Source organism: Equus caballus, chromosome X (assembly GCF_041296265.1).
Source record: "Equus caballus isolate H_3958 breed thoroughbred chromosome X, TB-T2T, whole genome shotgun sequence".
In the NCBI taxonomy this organism is placed as follows: Eukaryota; Metazoa; Chordata; class Mammalia; order Perissodactyla; family Equidae; genus Equus; species Equus caballus.
The window spans coordinates 61640091-61661144 of record NC_091715.1 but is presented as its reverse complement, the minus strand read 5'-3'; the positions used below and the strand labels follow the sequence as shown (position 1 = coordinate 61661144).

At 42.0% G+C, this 21054-nt stretch overlaps 2 protein-coding genes across 19 annotated transcripts in view; one reads left to right on the top strand and one right to left on the bottom strand.

The window, feature by feature from the left end:
- Positions 1-10400: 10400 nt before the first annotated feature.
- Positions 10401-10862, bottom strand: LOC102148861 (profilin-1). The gene has a single exon (XM_005614227.2). It carries the CDS (start codon positions 10860-10862, stop codon positions 10401-10403), a length of 462 nt encoding a protein of 153 aa, XP_005614284.1.
- Positions 10863-16581: 5719 nt separating this feature from the next.
- The window catches only part of MTMR8 (myotubularin related protein 8), a 183584-nt gene continuing 179111 nt past the window's right edge, over positions 16582-21054 (top strand). For 7 of the 18 annotated variants that reach the window (XR_011434520.1, XR_011434522.1, XR_011434519.1 and 4 more), the window contains exon 1: positions 16582-16766. Coding sequence is in view for 5 of the 18 variants with exons in the window: in XM_023633933.2 (XP_023489701.1) it covers positions 16743-16766 (24 nt within the window). In the remaining 13 variants the exon portion in view is untranslated. The remainder of the gene's footprint in view (positions 16767-21054) is intronic. The other 11 variants (XM_070256633.1, XM_070256631.1, XR_011434523.1 and 8 more) reach the window with 10 other exon arrangements.

Sequence of the window (21054 nt, the reverse complement as noted above, 5' to 3'; positions counted from 1 at the left end):
TTTTCCCTTTCCAGTGATTTTATTGCTTGGTTTTGGGGCGGGGGTGATAATTTTTTATCCATATTTGTGGTCCTCGCTTTCACACTTAAATAAGTCCCTTCAGCATTTCTTGTTGAACTGGTTACTTGGTGATAAACTCCTTTAATTTTTGCTCGTCTGGGAAGCTCTTTATCTCTCCTTCCATTCTGAATGACAACTTTGCTGGATAGAGTATTCTTGGCTGTGGGTTTTTTCCTTATAGGACTTTAAATATATCATGCCATTCTCTTCTCTCCTGTAGGGTTTCAGGTGAGACGTCTGCTGATAGCCTTATGGGCTTTTCTTTATATGTCACTTGTGGCCTTTCTCTTGCCGCTTTTAGGATTCTCTCTTTGTCTTTAATTTTGGGCATTTTAATTATAATGTGTCTTGGTGTGGGCCTCTTTGGGCTTATCTTGTTTGAAGCTCTCTTTGCTTCCTGTACTTGGATGTCTGTTTCCTTCCTTAGGTTAGGAAAATTTTCAGCTATTATTTCTTCAAATAAATTTTTTGCCCCTTTGTCTCTCTCTTCATCTTCTGGGACACCTATAATGTGAATGTTAGTGCACTGGATATTGCCCCAAGTTCCCTTAGACTGTTCTCATTCTGTCTCATTCATTTTCTTTTTTCTGTTCAGCTTGGGTGATTTCCTCTAGTCTTTTTTCTAGCTCACTGATCTGTTCTTCTGTATCCTCTATTCTGCTATTGAGTCCCTCTAGTGAACTTTTCATTCCCAGTATTGTATTCTTCATTTCTGATTGGTTCCTTTTTATATTTTCCAGTTCTTTGTTGATGAGCTCACTGTGTTTATCCAGTCTTCTCCCAATATCTGTGAGCATCCCTATGAGTTTTTGTTTGAACTCTTTGTTGGGTAGGTTGCTTATTTCTGTTTCATTTAGTCCTTTTTCTGGGGTTTTGTCCTGTTCTCTTGCTTGGAATGTATTCCTTTGTCTCCTCATTATGCCTCTTTCTTGGTGTTTATATCTATCTATTAGGTGAGTCAGCTATGTCTCCTAATCTTGGAGAAGTGGCCTTAGGTAAGAAATGCCTTTGATGCCCAGCAGTGTGCTTCCCTCTCATCACCAGTCCAAATGATCCAGGAGTGACCCCTTTGTGGGCTACTTGTGTCCTTCTGCTGTGGCTGGGTTGCTCTTAATGCAGATACCCAGGGAGTCTAGTCTTTCATTCCCTGGACAGCTGTTTGTACATCTGGTTTGGGGAGCATCAACACATTGGCTACAAGATCTAACAACACACTCCTGTTGCAGTTTTCCTGTTAATTGGATCAGTACCCAGTGTAGCTGGTTGCTATGCTCAGGGGCTTATAGTTGCTATAGGCCTCAGGCCTACAGGGCTGTTGTCAGTTGTCTAAGGATTGCAGCTGAGTGGGGCTGGCCGTAGGCACAGGAGCATTCAATTGATTCAGGTTTTGGAAGGTGGGTATGATCCTTTTTACGGCTATTTGTGAAGCACGGATCTTCTGCCACTGATAAGCCTCACCCCCCACAGGTCCACACACACCATCAATACAGTCCTGGTCCATGAATACTTCCAAACCCCCTGGAGCATACCCTGATGCCCCACTGCAGAGGCCCCCACCTCTCCACCAGTGCCCCCCACAGTTCACCTTGTCCTCATACAGGCCCTGCCCCACAGAGGTGGACATACTTGCCAGCCTGTAGAGGATCAAGGCACCCAGCCAATGCAGGCTGACAAGTAGCCTGAGGGCTTGTTGTTGGGTGGAGCTGGCCCCTATGGCTGGCTGCCTGCCTTGCTGAACTGGATTAAATCTGTTCTCTAGTGGGTCTGTCAGACCCCTGGACTAACAGACCAGGGGAAGAATTTCAATGGCGTCTGCCAAGCTCTGTGTCAGCACGCCTGGCCTAGGTCACAGTAATGGCCTACCAATGTCTCAATCTCCAGAGAGGTCTCTCCTCTCACTGAGATGCACCCAAGCCCACCAGGTGAGTCTCTTTTCACCAAAGGACTGTCAGCCTTCTCTCTGGTGATTTTAGGTTGCTGAGATAGGTGAGTTTGTGTGTGGGCCCTTTAAGACCCAGGTCTTTTTGGCTTTTGTCTGATAGCTTTTCTGGGGATACTCCCCGCTGCAGTTAATAGCCAGTGAAGCCAGATAGTAAGACCCTCATCTCTGTTGTGTTGATTCTGAAAGATGCTTATAGCAGTATCAACCCTTGTTCTGGACCTCACTCCTCCAGGGAGGGCTGCATACCTTAGGGTGGCTCCCGCCTGGCCAGGTGAGAAACTCCACTACTCCTGAAGGTGGCTTTTTTTCTCTCCAGAAGGAATTTCTGCCTCTTCCGCCTTAGTCAGGACTGTCCCTTGTTGTGGGGGTTCTTTTTATCCAGTTTTCATTTTTCTATCCAGGGTAATTCTTCCAAAATTAGTTGTAACCTGGTTGTGTTAACGGGAGGAGATGAGTTCAGAGTCTGCTTATGCTGCCAACTTGATGAGACCCCCTTTAGTCCTCTTTCTGTTAGTTTGTTATTAGAGTATAGAAATACAACTGACTTTTGTAAGTTGATTTTGTTCCCTGCAACTTTATTATAGCTGTTATTTCTAATAGTTTTCCAATGGATTCTTTAGGGTTTTCTGTATATAAAATCATGTCATCTGCAAACAGTGAGAGTTTCACTTCTTCATTGCCTATTTGGATTCCATTTATTTCTTTTTCTTGCCTAATTGCTCTGGCAAAAACTTCCAGTACTATATTGAATAACAGTGGTGAGAGTGGGCAACCTTGTCTTATTCCTGTTGTCAGAGTGATGGCTTTCAGTTTTTCCTCACTGAGTATGATGTTAATTGTGGGTGTGTCATATTTGGCCTTTATTATGTTGAGGTACTTTCCTTCTATACTGATTTTATTGAGAATTTATGTTATAAATCTATGTTGGAACTTGTAAAATGCTTTCTCTGCATCTTTTGAGATGGTCATGTGGTTTTTATTCTTCATTTTGTTAATGTGGTGTATCACATTGGTTGTTGATGTTGAACCATCCTTGTGTCCCTGGTATAAATCCCACTTGATCATGGTATAGGATCTTTTTAGTGTATTGCTGTATTTCGGTTGCCACTATTTTGTTGAGAATTTTTGCATGTATGGTCACCAGCAATATTGGCCTGTAATTTTCCCTCTTTGTGTTGTCTTTGTCTGGCTTTGGGATCAGGGTGATGTTGTCCTCATAGAACGTGTTCAGAAGAGTTCTGCCTTCCTCAATTTTTTGGAATAGTTTGAGAAGGCTAAGTAATAGATCTTCTTTGAATGTTTGGTAGACTTCTCCAGAGAAGCCATCTGGTCCTGGACTTTTATTTTTTGGGAGGTTTTGATTGCTGATTCAATCACTTTACTTGTGGTTGGTCTATTCAGATTCTCTATTTCTTCTTGACTCAGTTTTGGGAGGTTGTATGAGTCTAAGAATTTATGAATTTCTTCTAGATTCTCCAATTTGTTGGCATATAGTTTTTCACGGGGGGGGGGTGGTGGTGCTTTCTTTCACTTGTGCAATCCTTGGGGTGTTCTCACTCTGCTCTCACTATCTTCTCTCCTTGGGTGCTAGCTTGATGAAAACACCCCAGTAATAGCTTAGTTACCTCTGTGTGGGGGCTTTTCCATGGGCTGTAAGGGAATTTGGAGAGTAAAGGTGTTCCTGCATAGGGCCACCCCTCCTGCCACCTCTCAGAGCCATGCGTAGTCCCAGGGTCGCTGCTGTTCGCACAGGAGAGGAGATTCCTCTTACCTCCTTCCACTTCCTTCAGGGGGTCTAGACCCTTTACTCTCAGATGCATGGCTACATGGAACTCCCAGATGTCTTTTGTGTTGTGTGGATGTCCTTTGTTGGTATATGAATGTCCTTTTCATTGTATCTTAGAAAGGAGAGTCTAAGGGGAGCTCTCACTCCACCATGATGCTGATTTCACTCCTCTCAAACTGATTTTGATTTATTATTTTATCAGTTTGGGTTGGTATAGTTGTTCTTGTTATTCTTCCACTTAGTGGAAAATTATGGATAAATTTAAGCAGAGCAGATAGAATATAAGAAAAATTTCATTTACACTGTAGTGGAGGAAAAAGCTTCCTTCTGGCCTTCTAAGTTCTGTGGTTGGCTAGCTGAGGCCCTGCACCAGTGGGAAAGATCTGCCCACACCCCATTATGTAGCTGTGGGGCACCCCTGGCCACTGCTTCACCTCAGATCTTTGGTAGGCAGCCACCATCTGCCCTCATCACCTCTCCCAACTGCTTATTTAAAATTTAACATTTCCACTTGGATAGCTAACAGGTATCTCAAACTTAACATGACCAAAACTGAACTCCTCATCTAGAACCCCTGCATCCTCCTCAGCATTAACTTTCTCCTGCTGTTTTGTTCATTTCTTCAAATGGCAAATCCTTCCTGTTGCTCAGGCCCAAAACCTTGGTGTTATCATTGAATGTTCTCTTTGTCTCACATCTCATATCCAATATGTCATCAAATTCTGTTTGCTTTCCTTTTAAAACACATCCAGAATCTGACTTCTTATTCCAAAATCACCTGCTACCACCTTACTCTGTGCCACCACCATCTCTTACCTGGATCATTGCAGTAGCCCTCTGACTGGTCCCCCTGCTTCCTTCTTTGTCCTCCTGCAGTCTAGTCTCAACATAGTAGCTAGAGTGATCTCATTAAAACACGAGTCAGATCATAATACCCATCTGCTGAAAATTCTCCAAAAGCTCCCACTAATTTGGCATAAAAGCTAAATTCCTATAAGGCCTTCTAAGATTTAGCCCCATTAACTTTTCTGATCTCCTCTCCTACTACTACCCCCTTCCTTGCTCATTTCATTCCAGATTTCACTCCAGCTTCAAACATACCAACTCTCATAGCCTTTGCCTTTGCCTGGAATGCTCTTCCCCTAAATAAATACATGAATTGCTTCCTTACTTCCTGCAGGTCTTTTCTTTAATGTTGCCTATGGGTAAGGTACTTGCTGTGATCTGAATGTTTGTGTCCCCCTAAACTTCATATGTTGAAATCCTAACTCCCAAAGGTTATGGTATTAGGAGGTGAGGCCTTTGGGAGGTGATTAGGTCATAAGAGTGGAACTCTGATGAATGGGACTAGTGGTCTTATAAAAGAGATTCCACAAAGCTACCTAGGCCCTTCTACCATGTGAGGACAGAGTGAGAAGGTGCTGGCTCTGAACCAGAAAAAGGGTACTTACCAAAACAGAACCATGCTGATGCCTTGATCTTGGACTTCCAAGACTCCAGAACTGTAAGAAATAAATTTCTGTTGTTTGTAAGCCACCTAGTTTGTGGTATTTTGTTATAGCAGCCTGAACAGGACTAAGACAACAGTTCTTAACTACCTTATTTAAAATTGTAAATCTCCACTCTGCTCCAGCATTTCCTGTTTCCCTTCTCTGCCTTCTTTATGTGTTTTTTTCCCTTGGAACTTATTATCATCTGATACATTATGTATTTTACTCAATTTTCTGTATTATTTGTCTCCCAGACTAGAACGCAGGTTCCATAAGAGCAAGGAGTTTTCTTTATTTTGTGCACTGTTGTGTCGTCAGTGCCTAGAACAGTGCTTGAAACATAGTGGACACTCAGTAAATATTTAAATGAATGAATACACTCTCTAATACCACTTATTACATTGTATTACCATTTCTTTGTTCACAGTAAGTACATTGTAGGCACTCAATAAATATTTGATGAATGAATGAATGACAAAAGCCTTTTATAAACTGTAAAGCACTCAGTGTTCTATCATTAGGAAATGGTGACCCTATTCCTCTCTGGGCCACAAGGATGAGGCTGTTTGCTGCTGTTACTAAAAGCTGCCTCCACCTTTCCACAAGAAGTAGCACTTTATTCTTACCCTGCCACCCCCACCTGTGGCCACCTCAAAATCAGTAAATGCCTCTGCTGTAACTGGCACTTTAAATCCAAAGTTTCCAGACTCTGTTGTCAACCACTTAGGAGCTCAGTCTGCACCTCCACTTCCAAGTACCCGCTTGAAGACAGATGGCTGTAGCTTAACTCCCACAAACATCCCCATGGCTGACCTGATATCTAAAGCACTTTACATTTTCCAAAGCACTTTGTGCCCATTTTTTCATTTGATATCCACACCAATCCTGCAAGTATTAACATTTCCAGTTTCCAGGTGAAAAACCAGAGGCACATAGAGGTAAGTGATTTGCTCAGGGTTATATACTTCATAAGAGATAGCTCAGGGCCAGGGTTCAGATTCTCAGAATTCAAGCCTTTTCACTCCATTGTAAATGCCTTTATAAACAATCCAACAATAAAATAGATAAACATATGAATAAACGAATAGTAGAACTCTTAATTATCAGAGAGTATGCACATCCCATGCAGTAATGAGCAAGGGCAGCACTCAAAGGGAGTTTTTCCACTCAATTCCTATACCACTACATGTGTCTAGCATCCACTTGGCATGGATCTCACCCTATGCAAGGAACATAATAATCACATAAAGCCTCAAAACCAGAGCTAAAGATTTCCCAGAGTGAGACATCCCTCTGCCTATATACAAGGGAATTAGTGACTGGTGCTGAAGAGTGGGGCAAAGGAGGGAAGAAGAGGAATAGTCAGCAGCATCCTTCCATTCTCCACTCATTTAAACTGTGGGAAACAAAGGAAGGGGCTTGGCTCGAAAGTCATTCTTTTATGCATTCATTTGTTATGTCTATCATTCATTTAATCACCCAGCAAGTTGTGTATTCATTGAGAACTTCCTAGTGCAAAAGCCTGCTAATATGGGTTACAGCAAAATAGTAATCTCTAGGGGAACTTGCAGGCAAATAAAGGAGAGAAAATACGTACATGTATAGTAAGGACTGAAAGTTGAAAGAGTTAAGTGTCATGGGAAAGATGTAAAGAATAGGATGGGTATTCCAAGGCATGAGGGAACACCTCCAAACTTGGAGAATAAGGGATATCCTTAGAGGAATGGGTCTGGTGGCTGGGTCTAAAAAAATGAGTAAGATATGTGCTTGAAATTCTTAGGGAATGGGAGAGGGCAGGCAGGTGGTGGTGAATTATGAAAACACCATGGGGAAAATTGTGAATCATGTTTGGAAAACAATGAGTTGTCAAGTGTTGCTGGACTGCAGGGTATAAGAGAGGAAAAGTGGTCACCAAGCCGTCAGAGGAAGGTTAAGTGAGCAGCCAAAATGGCAGGGGCACACAGGGTGGATGGAGAGAGGAGATGGGTTCTCCCAGCAAGGCTCAAGCTTCCCTGTTATGACCCTGAGCCCTCTCGTGATGGCCTCCCCTGATTCCTTCTGAGAATAAGACAGCCCGAATGAGTCTCTCTCCACATTCAGTTCCAGCTTATTTATGAGAGGCACATTCAGTCTCTAGGGAAAGACTTCACCATAGCAACAGACTAGGACCATGGCCTGGTCCAGAAGTTCTCTCTGGCTGGAAAGAGCGAGATCTCTGCTGGGTGGCCAATACCTGGGCTGCTTTCCCCTTCCCAGGTTACCACCCTGGGCCTCAGTCAGCCATAGGCCCAATTAAGTTTCTTATTCAGTGGGGCATCTGGGCTCATTAACTTGTCCTGTATTGAAGGATTTGTCTGGGCCCTTCTAACTGACAAGGCCATTTTTCTTCAGTGGCTCTATTTCCTGAATATGTCTGTTTGGGAGATCCAGGCTGGAAAGAATAATGTATAAGGCTCAATTATCTTAAGGATTCACCTTCCTCACCCTCCACCTCACCTTGGTCTCTTTCCCTTCATGGATACATATCATGCCACTTTGAGACTTTGTCCAAGAAAAAGGCTCAAGTGAAGCCACTTTCACAATTAATTTTTTTCCTGGCTTACTGCCCCACCAGTATTTCAAGCTCTTTTCTTAACAGCAGCCAGTGTGAAAAAGCCTTACTAGGAGCTCAGTTGAGTCAACAGTATGATGTGGCTGCCAAAAAAACTTTAAGGCACTTCATTAGAAAGAGTAGGCCCAGAAGGAGGGCAATAAGAGCATTTGCTCTGCTTTGCTGCTCCATCCTGGGAGGCAGCATCCACTGCCTCACCACCATGCTTGAGGATGCTGCAGGTAGGGAGGGAAAGAAGCACTGTCCTGGGAGGCTGCAACCACATTGGCCTTTGAACAGCTCTTCTGTCTGCCTGAAACACTTCCCCCAGTTCTTGACATGACTCACTCCTTCACTTCATTAGGTCTCTGCACAGATATCCTCTCTCCAGAGAGACTACTGTTGACCTCTCTATCTAAAATAGCCCCTCCCATAACTTTTTATCTCCCTTTATACTGTTTTGTTTGTCTTTATGACACTTATCAGTTCCTGACACATATTATCTGTTTCTCTCATTAGAATGTAAGCTGCATGAGCATAGGATTTTTGTGTATTTTTTCACTGCTCTGTCTAGAACAGTGCATGGCACATAGTGAGAGGTCAATACATAAACAAAATTGAATAAACAAAAAATTGAATAAACAAAATTTTTTATAGCATTTACTTCATTGTATTGTAGTTTATTTTTTCCACTTGTCTTGCCTCCACTAGAATTTTATCTAGGAAACATTTTTCCTTTTTGACATTTTCATTAATTACTTAGCCATGGCCTGGCATGAAGCATGTTGGTTGGATGGATGAATGTATTAACAAAGATGTTGCAGAGGGGTTTCAAATATTTGATGGAGTTGGCCTAGACTCACGTTGCCCAATATGGTAGCCACTAGATACGTGTGAATATTCAGTAATTGAAATGAGGCTTGTTTGAATTGAGATGAGTTACAAATGTGAAATACACACAAGATTTTAAAGCCTTGGCATAAAAACATGTAAAATATCCCATAAATATGAGGAAGACTGGCCTTGAGCTAACATCTGTGCCAATCTTCCTCCACTTTGCAGGTGGGACACCTCCACAGCATGGCTTGATGAGTGGTGTGTAGGTCCACATCTGGGATCTGAAACTTTGAACCCCGAGCTGCCAAAGCAGAGCATGCATACCCAACCACTATGCCACTGGGCTGGCCCCTAGTCAATAATATTTTTGCTGATTCCATGTTTAAATAATATTTTGGATGTACTGGGTTAAATAAAATATATTCCTAAAATTAAGTTTGCCGGTTTCATTTTTTCTTTTAATGTGGCTACTAGAAAATTTTAAATTACATATGTGACTAGCATTATATTTGTATTGAATGGCACTGCTCTAGAGATTTTGACAACCCCCATGTTTACACCCTGACCTTTACAAGCCTGTAAAGGTGTGTATGTAGGGGGCGGGTAGAGGTGGTTCCTTGTAATTAACACAGAAGAGGGTTCTTCTTAGTCATTGCCCTTGGGGACTGGTAACAGCAGGGTCAAATAAGCACTATATTACTCAACTTAATATTTCTCATTACTGCCTTTTCTCACCCAAGCTTGCCCAGATCTGCTAGCAACAAGCCAGATTGATTGGTCAGAATTTTTCACCTCATCTCTTAGCTCCTGCCCACCCATACTTTTCCTGACAGTAACAACAACGGAAAGATGAATAGTCCAAAGGTGAGCTACGAATTGAAAAAGGAAAATGTAGCCAGAAGCACCCTGGATTATCCACACCCAGAAGAATCCTTACTTCTTAATAAGTGACTTTATATATGTAACCAACTGCCCTGGCAGAGTACCAAGCTGGGTTATCCTGGGAGGAAAATAAGATAAGTAGAAAACACACTATCTGATCTTTAAGAGACTATAATCAAGTTGTGAAACAAAACTAATGTGTGGGTGAAAAGTTAAACAAGAACACAGAACAGATATCCAAGAAACGTCGGGCAGAGTATGATTAAGGACCAAACAAATGAGTCAGAATGTTAGTGATCTAGGAGTTCAAATCAAGGTCAGCCCTGAGAGTTGACGCAAGCAGAGAAAGCTTCCTCAAGGAGGTAGTCCTTGAAAGATGTGTGTGATGTTACAAAATCATAGATTTTCAGAGTTTGAAGGGCCCTTAGAGACAGAGTATACTCTTCATTGTACAGATAAGAAAATAGGTCCAGAGAGAGAATGATCTCACAGCAAGTCAGGAAAAAGTTGGGATTAGAATCAAGATTTTCTAGTTCCCAGTCCACTACTCTCAACTCCAGGTGCTGAGAAGAGGGGGATGGTGTTCTAGATTTAAAAAAGGCCCAGAAACCCAAATGCCTGAATATTCACTCTCCAACGTGCCCCCAACCCCTGGAACACACATACACACTCAAACACATACACACACACACATCTTAAAACCTGATCTGGGATCTCCCGTTCTTTTTTCCTCAAGACTATGTTAGCTTAGTAGGTAAAACAGATAACACTGAATGCAAATTCCAGGTCAAACACCATGTCCTATTTATTTAGTTAGAAACGGGCCATATGTTGATGAATGGCCTCTCTAATGTAACCTCCCATCTGAAAAGCCTTGAGGTTGAGAGGCCCTCCTTCTGTTCCTTTTTGTCCCATCACCACAAGGTATACAGACTCAATCTGAACTACTGTCACTGCCTGGCTGCCCCGACTCTGGCCTTTGGTGCGGAGGTCCATGGTGTTGTTGCCTTCAGTGAACAGGTTGTCCCGAATCAACAAGCATTTTGTTCCTGCAAGGGTAATTCCCTGCAGAAATAACTTCTCTCTTTCTTCTCTTGCCAGCAAGATCTGAATTTCTTCCTGGGTCAACTGGAAGAAGTTACCTTCAGGATAAGAAGCTAACAACCAGGGTGGGGAATTGGTGATAATCGCTGCATCACAGCACATCCCAGTCTGTAGGAAAAGGGTGATGCAGTCTTGCCAGACCTCTTCGCTGATATCCTCTATGCACTGCATGATTCAAGTAAGCTGTCTCTGAAAGATGAATAAAGCCCTTTCTAGCAAGTTGGTCTTCAAAAGAAGTTTGTTGGTAGTTGGCTCAAGATAACTGGTAAACTGAGACTGAAATAAGCTAAAAATACAGTCTGTTTCTGGTGGCCTCTCCCCAGCAGCAAGGTGGAGGAGTTCTTGGTGACTTGGGTGAAGTTATGCCCCAGCTGCTCTCTATGATTTATCAAGCTACCTCTAGAACAAGAGTGATGTCACAAAGGCTCTGTGACATTTTAAACAGTCATCATCCACCACATCATGGGTGACCTTTGGCAGTAGCTTTCTGAGGCTGTATCTCTAGCTAGTGAGATAATGGGGCAAAGTACACGTACTTACTTCTTTAGGATATCTTGGGAAGAACACCAACCTGCAGTAGTGGAAAAGCCCTCAAAGTAGAACATAAGTGAGCGATAACTGAGTTGGAGGTTTGGATATAGAGCAGGACAGGTGAGATTTACTGCAGCAACTAGTATCTCAGATGTTGGCTAATCTTGCTGAGACTTGAACTTTAGGTACAAAGTCAAAAAGCCCACGGGCTTATCGGTTCACAACTTCTTTTGGGACCACCACAGTAGCCTCCTAATGGCTTCCCTGCCTCCAGACTCTTTCCTCTAGTTTATCTTCTGGCCCACACCAGCTGTGAGTCTAGAGTCATTTATCATCATCCAGTTATTCAGCAAGTACTTACCAAGCATTCGCTATGTGTCAATTACTTTTCTTTTTTCCCAATTTTTAAAAAAATATTTTATTGAGGTCACATTGGCTTCTAACATTGCGTAAATTTCAGGTGTACATCATTATATCTCAGCTTCTGTATAGACTGCAGAGTGTTCACCACCAATAGTCTAGTTTTTATCCATCACCATACATATGTGCCCCTTTACGCATTTTGGCCTTCCCCCACCCACTTCCCTTCTGGTAACCACCAATCTGTTCTCCTTATTTATGTGTTTGTTTGTTTGCTTATCTTCCACATATGCATGAAATCATATGTTATTTGTCTTTCTCTGAATTGTTTCACTTAGCAAAATACCCACAAGGTCCATCCATGTTGTCACAAATGGCATGGTTTTGTCTTTTTTATGGTTGCATAGTATTCCATTGTATGTATATATACATACATTATATCTTCTTTATCCATTCATCTGTTGGTGGGCACTTAGGTGGCTTCCATGTCTTGGCTATTGTGAATAATACTGTGACGTCACCATGCACAAAAATCAACTCAAAATAGATTAAAGATGTGAATGTAAGACTAGAAACCATAAAACTCCTAGAAGAAAGCATAGGCGGTATGCTCTTTGACATCCGTCTTAACGATATCTTTTCAAATACCATGTCTACTCAGGCAATGGAAACAAAAGAAAAATAAACAAATGGGACTAAATCAGACTAAAAACCTTCTGCAAAAGAAGGCGGCAAAAGAAACCATCAATAAAATGAAAAGACAATCCACCAACTGGGAGAAAATATTTTTGAATCATATACTTGACAAGGGGTTAATTTCAGAAATATGTAAAGAACTCATACAACTCAACAACAGCAAAATGAACAACCTGATCAAGAAATGGGCAGAGGATATGAACAGGCTTTATTTTTTTCCCAATTTTTGAAACAACTTTATTAAGGTAAAATTTACAAGCCATTAAGTGGACACATTTAAAGAGTACAGATCAATGAGTTTTGATGTATATATACCAAAGTAAACACCACCTAACCAAGATATAGAACATCTCCATCACTCCAGAAAGATTTCTTATGTTCTTTTGCACTCAATCTTGCCTTGCTCTTCAAAAGAAAGACTTCAATATTTTATTGTTGAATATGCTACTAGATGTAATGCCAAGTACTTTTCTAGTCATGGGGTACAGTAGTGAACAGAGAAAAACCTCATGGAGCTGACAACATAATGGGAGGAGACAAACAAATAATAAATAGATCATAATAGTATCCCTTTCACTGAAAATACTTTATGAGTCTAATACTTTCTTATTCCCAATTTTCCTTCTTACGCCAAGGCTTTCTCTACTCCTGTGGGAGTCCAATCTGACTTCTGACTTCTGCAACCTTTAGCAAGTCACCATCTATGCCTTAATTTCCTCTGAAATGATATCGACTTGCCTTAAGGAGAAAATGTTAGGAGGAATGGCTAAAGTTAATGGTGGAAAAAATCTGGGATAGGTTTGAAAATTCATCATTCATTCAACAAATTTCTTTTTTAAAGATTTTATTTTTTTCCCTTTTCTCCCCAAAGCCCCCCAGTACATAGTTGTATATTCTTCATGGTGGGTCTTTCTAGTTGTGGCATGTGGGACGCTGCCTCAGCACGGTTTGATGAGCAGCGCCATGTCCACGCCCAGGATTCGAACCAATGAAACACTGGGCTGCCTGCAGTGGAGCACGAGAACTTAACCACTCGGCCACGGGGCCAGCCCCTCATTCAACAAATATTTATTGAGTACTTAATGTGTCTCAGGTCTGTTCTAGACTTTGGAGGTCTAGCAGTGAACAAAAAGTCCTTGCCCTCATGAAGTTGACATTTTAGAGGGGGAGACAAATAATAAATAATGAAGACATTTATAATATATCAGGTCATGTTGATAACTATGAAGATGAAGGATTAGGAGGGTAGAGAATGCTGAGGAAGAAGTGGTGGTGGTTTTACTTTATATAAAGTACTCAGGTAGGGATTCTCTGGTATGGTGACATTCAATCAGAGAACTGACAGATGAGGGAGTGAACACGTGGATGTCTGGGGGAAGAGCATTCTAGGCAGAGGGAACAGCAAGCGTAAAGGCCCTGAGGCAGGGGCATATCTGGCATACTTGAGAAATAGCAGGGAGATCAATACGACTTGAGCAGAGAGAGAAAAGGGTGATAGAAGATGTAGTCAGAAAGGTACTTGGCTTAGATCATATGTATGCTTTCCTAGGCCATGATTAAGGGTTTGACACAGAGACGTTGTTTACTCTGATATGGGGAGGCACTGGAAGGTTTTAAGCAAAGGAGTGACATCACTATAGATCCTAGAGTCTAAAATATTCTATGTAGAGAATAGATTCTAGGGGTACCATGGCCAAAATATGGAGACCAGACTTTGACAATCCAGGCAAGAGAAATAGATGCTTGGGTCAAGGTATAGGAGTGAGAAGTGATTAGATTTGGAGAATATTTTGAAGGAAGAGCTGATAGGATTTGATGATGAATCATGTGAGGGATATGAGAGAAAGAGGATGCTTCCAAGGCTTTTGGCCTGAACAACTGGAAGAATGGAGTTGCCATTTCCTGAGATGAGAAATACTATGGGAAGAATAGACTTGAGGATGCAAATAGAAATCATATGTTTTGTGTCGGATATGGTAAGTTTGAGATGCTAACAAGATATCCAAGTAGACGTGTCCAGCAGGTTGTTGGATATTATGTAACTTTAAGAGTTCAGAGGACAAATCAGGAGTAGAGACAAAATTTTGGAAGGCATGGAGCTGGATGACAGCACCCAGGTAATAAGTTTAAATAGAGACGACGACCAAAGTCTGAGCCCTGGCAGCATTCCAACATGTAGAGATAGGTAAGACAAGGAAGAAACAGCAAAGGAGATTGGGAAAGAGAAGTAGGAGTGAGAGTAAAGTGGTAAATCTGGTAAAGTGGGAATGTTTCATGATAAAGAAAAGAAGGGACAACTGAGTAGGTGAGGGAGGATGACATTGAGTAGATAAGTGGAGAGGTTGCCTTAGGAAGGCTGAGAAACAGCTGATTCACTGAAGGAAGATTATATGGGTTCACCTGCAGGGCAGCAAGCAGATTTCGTTGTGGGAGGATGTGGAAGTTCCTTTCTCATGGCTTCTATCTTATCAGTGAACTAGGGAGCAAGGTAATCATTTGAGAGAGAGGAGAAGAACAGACATGTTTAATAATTGAGCTGAGGAAAGGAAGGTAACCACCAGTATTCACTGTGAGCTTATAATGTTCCCTGGACCTGATATACATTTCCTCTTTGAATCCTCACAAGCACCTTATTAGGATGGGTTTACAGATGAGAAAACTGAGACCCAGAAAGGTTGTGTAACTTGCCCAAGGTCATGTACCATTAGCAAACAGCAGAGCCAAAATTTGAACCTGGAGTCCATGCTCCTCTTCACTATCCCAAATAGCATGGAAATTAGGTTTTGAGTCTGAGCAAATGGGCGTGTGGTAGTGGTATTAATAGGGAATGGGGAAAACTTGAAAAAGAGCAGGTGGCAGAGGTGGGAGAGTGCAGGGGGCAGGAGGAGGGTGTGAAAGATGAGGAGTTTGTTTTTGGCCATGATGCCTTTACTGTGCTAGCAGGAACACCCGAATGGAACTCTCATGTGACAGTTGGAATCTCCAAATTAGAGCTCAGGAGAAAGGTCACAGAACTTAAGATGTATTAAGGAGTCCCCTACCAAGGAGTAAGAATTGAACCTGAGGAAGAGATCAAATTACCAAGGGGGAGAAAATAGAAGAGGAATTAGGACAGAAGCCCGGGAAATGGCTAAAGAAGGACAAATAGGAGCTGGGAGGGAGGCGGAGAAGCAACAGTTAGGGATGGCAGTCAATGAGTCTGCTTTGTAACAAAGGCCAAGGGAAGAAAGAGTGTCAAAAAGGAATATGAATCAACAGTGTTAAATGCTGCAGAACAAATGAGATTGAGCACTAAGGACAGCTATTGGGTGCAGAAATTGGAGTTCGGGATGATATAAAAGAGCCAATTGAGGGGAATGTTTAGGGAGGAATAAGTGTGTTATGAAGAAGTAGAGGTGATGCTAAGTGTATACTATTCTTTTGAGAGGTTTGGTAGTAAAAGAAGTGAAAATCATGTAATGACAGCTCAAAGAATAATTAGGCCATGGGTTGAGGGAAGGGCTTTTAGGGCAGGGAAGAAGGTGGAATAGGATGAATGAGTAGTTTAACTAGAAAGTATCATGGACTCTCAAAGAAGAAAGAAATCACTTTGTAGGGGAAGTGTGATTGCAAACCATAACATCACAACAGTAGAGCTAGAAATGACCCCAGAGATAGTGTCCAGTGTCCTCATTGTAACCTTGGTCAATTTAATGCTCAGAGAAGTGACATGATTTGCCCAAGATCACACAGCAAGTTAGTGGCAGACCTGAGAGTAAAACCCAGTTTTTCCAACTTCCGGACTCTTCTTTTTTCCATCACAAGTCTGATTCACAGAACACCACAAAGTGAAGGCACCTATCTGCCCCTCATCTGAGAGGTGGTCCAGTGGGCCTTTGGTCCTTTTCCTACATTTGTGATGAGCAATGGTCCAGGCTTTAACTAGATTGATGGCAGTAGACTTGCAAAGGAGAGGAGTGAGACGAGGCTATGTTTATAAACTATTTCAAAAAATAACCTACAGTGACTTACCCAAGGTATCAAAGCTAGGAAGCTCTTCAGAAATACAGTTGTCAGCAGGGTACAGTCCGCGCTAACTCTATAGGGTGCCATCACTGTTAACATGAGAGAGTAATGGAATGATATCATGCTCAGAATCCTTACAGGATCATGGAGCGTGAGAAGGGCGGCAATACTAGAGTCTAGGACTTAAGAACTCCTGGGTTAAACCTGGAGCCTGAAGCAAAAGTCAGTTCCCCAGAGAAAAGGGCATTTGCCAGGAAGCAAGATGGCGGAAGTGGCCACGGGCGAAGTGTCGCGATAAGAACCTCCGCGAGGATCTGGGGACGGGAGTTTGAGCCAGGACAGGGAGGGAGGAGGGTAGGAGCCCGGGTTGGGCAAACTCCGAGACAGCAAGAGCAGTGGTGGCGGTGGCAGTGGCAGCCGGAATAGCACTGAGGACTTCCGGTAGCGGGAACCCGAGTCATGGACCATATCACGGTGCCCAAGGTAAGGAGACGAGTTAGGCGAGGCTGGAAGCCGCGAGCTCCCTCTCATGTTCAGTTGGTAGTCCAGGCACATCCCCTCAAGCCTTTCTCGGGTGCTGTTTTATACCCGCTTCCCGCGCTAGAACCGGCGTTCTCTTTCTCAGTTCACACTCCTTTTCAACTAAACTGAACTCTTCTCCTCAGGACCAGCCTGCAGGCAGTGGCGGCTTGGAGGAGAGATGGTCTGCGTCAACCGTCCCCTCACGCGACGCCTCCCCTGCTCTGGGTGCAGGCCTGCAGAATCCCTCCCTGCTCTGTTCCTCTGACCCCAGCTCCTAGCAACCCAGCCGTTACCTCACACACTCACTTTACTCCAGCCTCTTACACACACTCGCCGCTCTTGTAACCGCCTTTCTCGAATACCCGAATGGCAGCGCCTCCTGGAGAGTTACTTCCTTTATCCAGCATTTCCCTACCGCTCTTTTGGCTCCTCTGCCCCTAACCTACCCCGATGGCTGTCCAGACCACCACCACTGTCCCTAGCCCAGCTCTCCGGCATGTTGTGTGGGTTTGGGGGGCAACAGCATCTCTCCAGCCTAAGCTGCGCTATGGGAAAGGAAGGAGGGGTAGCAGAGTGGACCTGGCTCTGCTCAGCCGGGAAGAAAAATCCAAGTGGTGGATTGTTAGGCCAGTTGGCGCCTGATTACGGCCGGCCCCCAGTTAGTGCCGGTCCTACTTCTCTCCTCTTCTTTCCAGACCCTACATTTTCCCTCCAAAACGCCAGCCTCTTTGTATTCCAAATCCACCTCCCTCCTCTCAGTTTTCTTTCTACCATCTGAGGCTCAGGACCAGGGAAGAGTTAACTAGTCTCTGCTTAATTTTTTTTTATCGACCGTAACAGATGTGGCCCAGGCTAACTGAAGTTCACATAAAAGCCCAGTATTTGTAATTGAAAGAGCATGGATTTTGAAGCAAGAAGACTTGAGTTAGAACACTGGTCTCCCCAACTACTAGCTGATGACTTTGACAAATTATTTAGCCTCTCTGAACCTTTCTTTCCTCCTCTACCAAATGGGGGTAAGGAAATTTGCTATGCTCACTTCACAGGGTGGTTGTGAGGACTAAATTAAAGAATGTATGTGAAAGCTTTTTTGTAACTAGGAAAGTGTTCTTCCCACTTTTTAATTTAAGATTATGACGCTGCCTGATGGGCAAAGCAGGAACTCCAATCTTCAAACCTCTTCTTTCCTGACTCCTTCTTCAGGCCCCTTCTCTGTTGAAGATAACAACATCCCTTGTACAATCCAGCCTTAATCCATTTTTCTGAATCCCTTCCTTTCCAGGTCATGTCATTTGCACCAGGTTCTCTGGCATGGTATAGGAAGGTGACACCATCAAAGCAAAGGGGCTTCTGCTATCCAGACTCCCTCTTCTCCCAACCCATCTAACCCTGAGCAACTTTACTTGTCTAGTTCAAAATTAGCTCGTCTGAATTCTCTCTTTTTTCTCTTTCCACCTGGGAGAGAGGGGGAGGCAGAACTGCCCTTGTGCTTGAGTGTTAAAATATTTAAAATATGAAAATCCCCTTGTTGGGGGATTACAGCTATAAACTGGGCTAGCTGTATGGTACAGGAGAAGATACCATTATCCCGTCCATATCAAAATAATAATAGCAGCTCAGACATCAAGTATTTATGTGGCAAGCACTGTGCTAAATGCTTTACATGAAATAAGTTTTCAATCCTTGCAGCAACCTACAAGGGAGGTAATATTATTATTCCCATGTTACAGATGAGGAAACTGAGATCCATAGAGGTGAAAGGACTTGCCTAATAAAGATAAGAGTGCTTAGTTTCAGACTGGTGTGGAGATTGGGTTAGTGCTCAAGAAAACTTTAACTGCCATCATGGCCAGATTCCATTTGTACTGCATGAATGGTGTTATGAGTCTTAGAATAAAAATAAAAGCTCCAAACAAAGACTTAGTTCTTTAAATAAAATTGGCATTTCTTTTGGTGCCTGGCAAGGCTGTGAGTGCCCACAGGTGGTATGCTGCCACAAGTCTATTTTTTTTCTTTTATTTATCATAAGTCTCTGGGAAGGATTAGCTTGCACTAATGGCTAGGGATTAAAATGGCCTCCCTCTTGTTAACTCACTGTTATCACAAAAGGGAAAGACATCTGTCTTGTCCATCTCAGGACAAAGAGATAATAACTATGAACTTGTCAGTCATTTGTTCTGCATGTCAACTGCAAAAGTGACTTTTATTTTTGGTTCTTGCTTGAGTCTTTTTCTCTTCTTGGGGAGACTTTTTAAAAAACTGTATTGAAATGTAACATGCATATAGAAAAGTTCATAGATTATAAATTTATACTCCATGAATGTTCGTAAATTGCACACACCCGTGTAACCAGCACCCAGATCAAGAAACAAAACATTACCAGGAGTCCCCTCATTCCCCTTCTAGTCAATACCCATTCAAAGGATAACCAGTATCATGACTTCTAACAGAATAGATTAGTTTGGCCCTTTTTTTACTTAATATAAATGGATTCATATAGTATATACTCTTTTGTGTCTGGCTTCTTTTGCTCAATATTATGTTTGAAAGACTCATCCATATTCTTTGTTAGAGATCATTCTCATTGCTATATAGTATTTCATTTTGTTAGCATTCCTCAGATTTATCCATTCTTTGAGTGATGGGGAGTTTCTAGCTCTGGCTATTGCAAATAGAATATTCTTTTGATGGATATACACATGCATTTTTGTCGGGATATGCATAGGAATGGAATTTCTGGATCATTGGAGATGCATGCGTTCAGCTAGAGTATGTACTACCAATTTTGCACTCCCATCACACATGCATGAAAGAGGAACTGTCGTTTTAAGTTGCAACCTAAGGGTTCAACAATAATTTTTGTAGCACCTCAAGCCTATCCAATAGTTCAGTGAGTCTCCTGTATGAATCAGAATTTGTTCTTTGTACTTTTCCCTACTCCCATCACTTCTGTGTCACTTAGCACCTAGAATTCTTAATTTCCTTTCCTTCCCAGAATGGAACCTTATTAATTAAGATTTTTTCAGTTCATATTTCTTGAGTGTCAACTGGCTTGGAAATTTACTGTAGTGCTTAAGAGTTTATGCTTTGGAACCAAACTGTCTGAATTCAAATCTCAACTCTGCTACTTACCTAGCTTTGTGATCTTGGCAAGTAAGTAACTTCTCTGTGCCTCAGTTTCTTCATCTGTAAAATGGCGATGATAATAATAGCTCCCATCTCACAGGGTTGTTATCAGGATTAAATGAGTTAATATTTTTAAAAGTTCTTAGAACAGTGCCTGACATATCATAGATGCTTACTTTTAGCTACCAGTTATTATCATCATTATCATTATTGTTATTATTTGCAGAATCCCACGCTGAAAGTTGTTAAGGATACATAGCTTTCTTAGATATGGCAACTGACCTCTAGGATCTCTTATTCAAGTAAGGTCATGAGATGCCAAGCATAAGATCCAAGAATGAAAGTGAGATCTTTCATGAAAGGGACAAACAAAATACTTTTGAAGTTTAAAGGCAAATAAGGTCCAGTTCTAGATAAGTGTGAGATGTATGAAATGAAGAAAGCTTTATGGAAGGAATGGCATTTAAGCTGAGTTTGAATACTGGATGGGATTATGCTCTTTAGAGATTGGGGTGGTGGGAGGAACTCCCTACCAAAGGAACTGCAAGAACATAAGTTCAGAGACAGGTAACTCATTAGGGCAAGGGAGTGAGAGGAACATAGCAAGGAATTAAGATGGAGAAATAGGTTTTGTAGATTGTAGAGGACCTTGAATGTTACACTGAGGAATTTGAACTTGGTTCTATAGATAGCAAAGAGCTGCTAAAGCTTTGTAAGTCTAGAAATGTAGAATATAAAAGTTAGAAGGGACCTTTTAAAAGATTATCTAAATGAGGAGTGGGAATGAACTTTCTTTTTGGCGTGATGGAAATCTTCTAAAATTATATTGTGGTGATGGTAGTACAACTCTATAAATTTGCTAAAAATCTCAGTGAATTTACACTTAAAACAAGTGAATTTTATGCTATAAGCTCAATAAAGCTACTAATGGTTGAACAAATAAATAAATAAGATCATCTAGTGTTAGTCCAAGCCTCTCATTTCACAAATGTGAAAGTTGAGGTGTGAAGTTTCTTGTCCAAGGTCAGACATCTAGTAAGTGGCAGAGTTAGCATTGTCTTTTTGTTGTTTCCTATGCATGACTGGTTCAGATTATGCTAAATTGTATGGAATTCTCATTGAA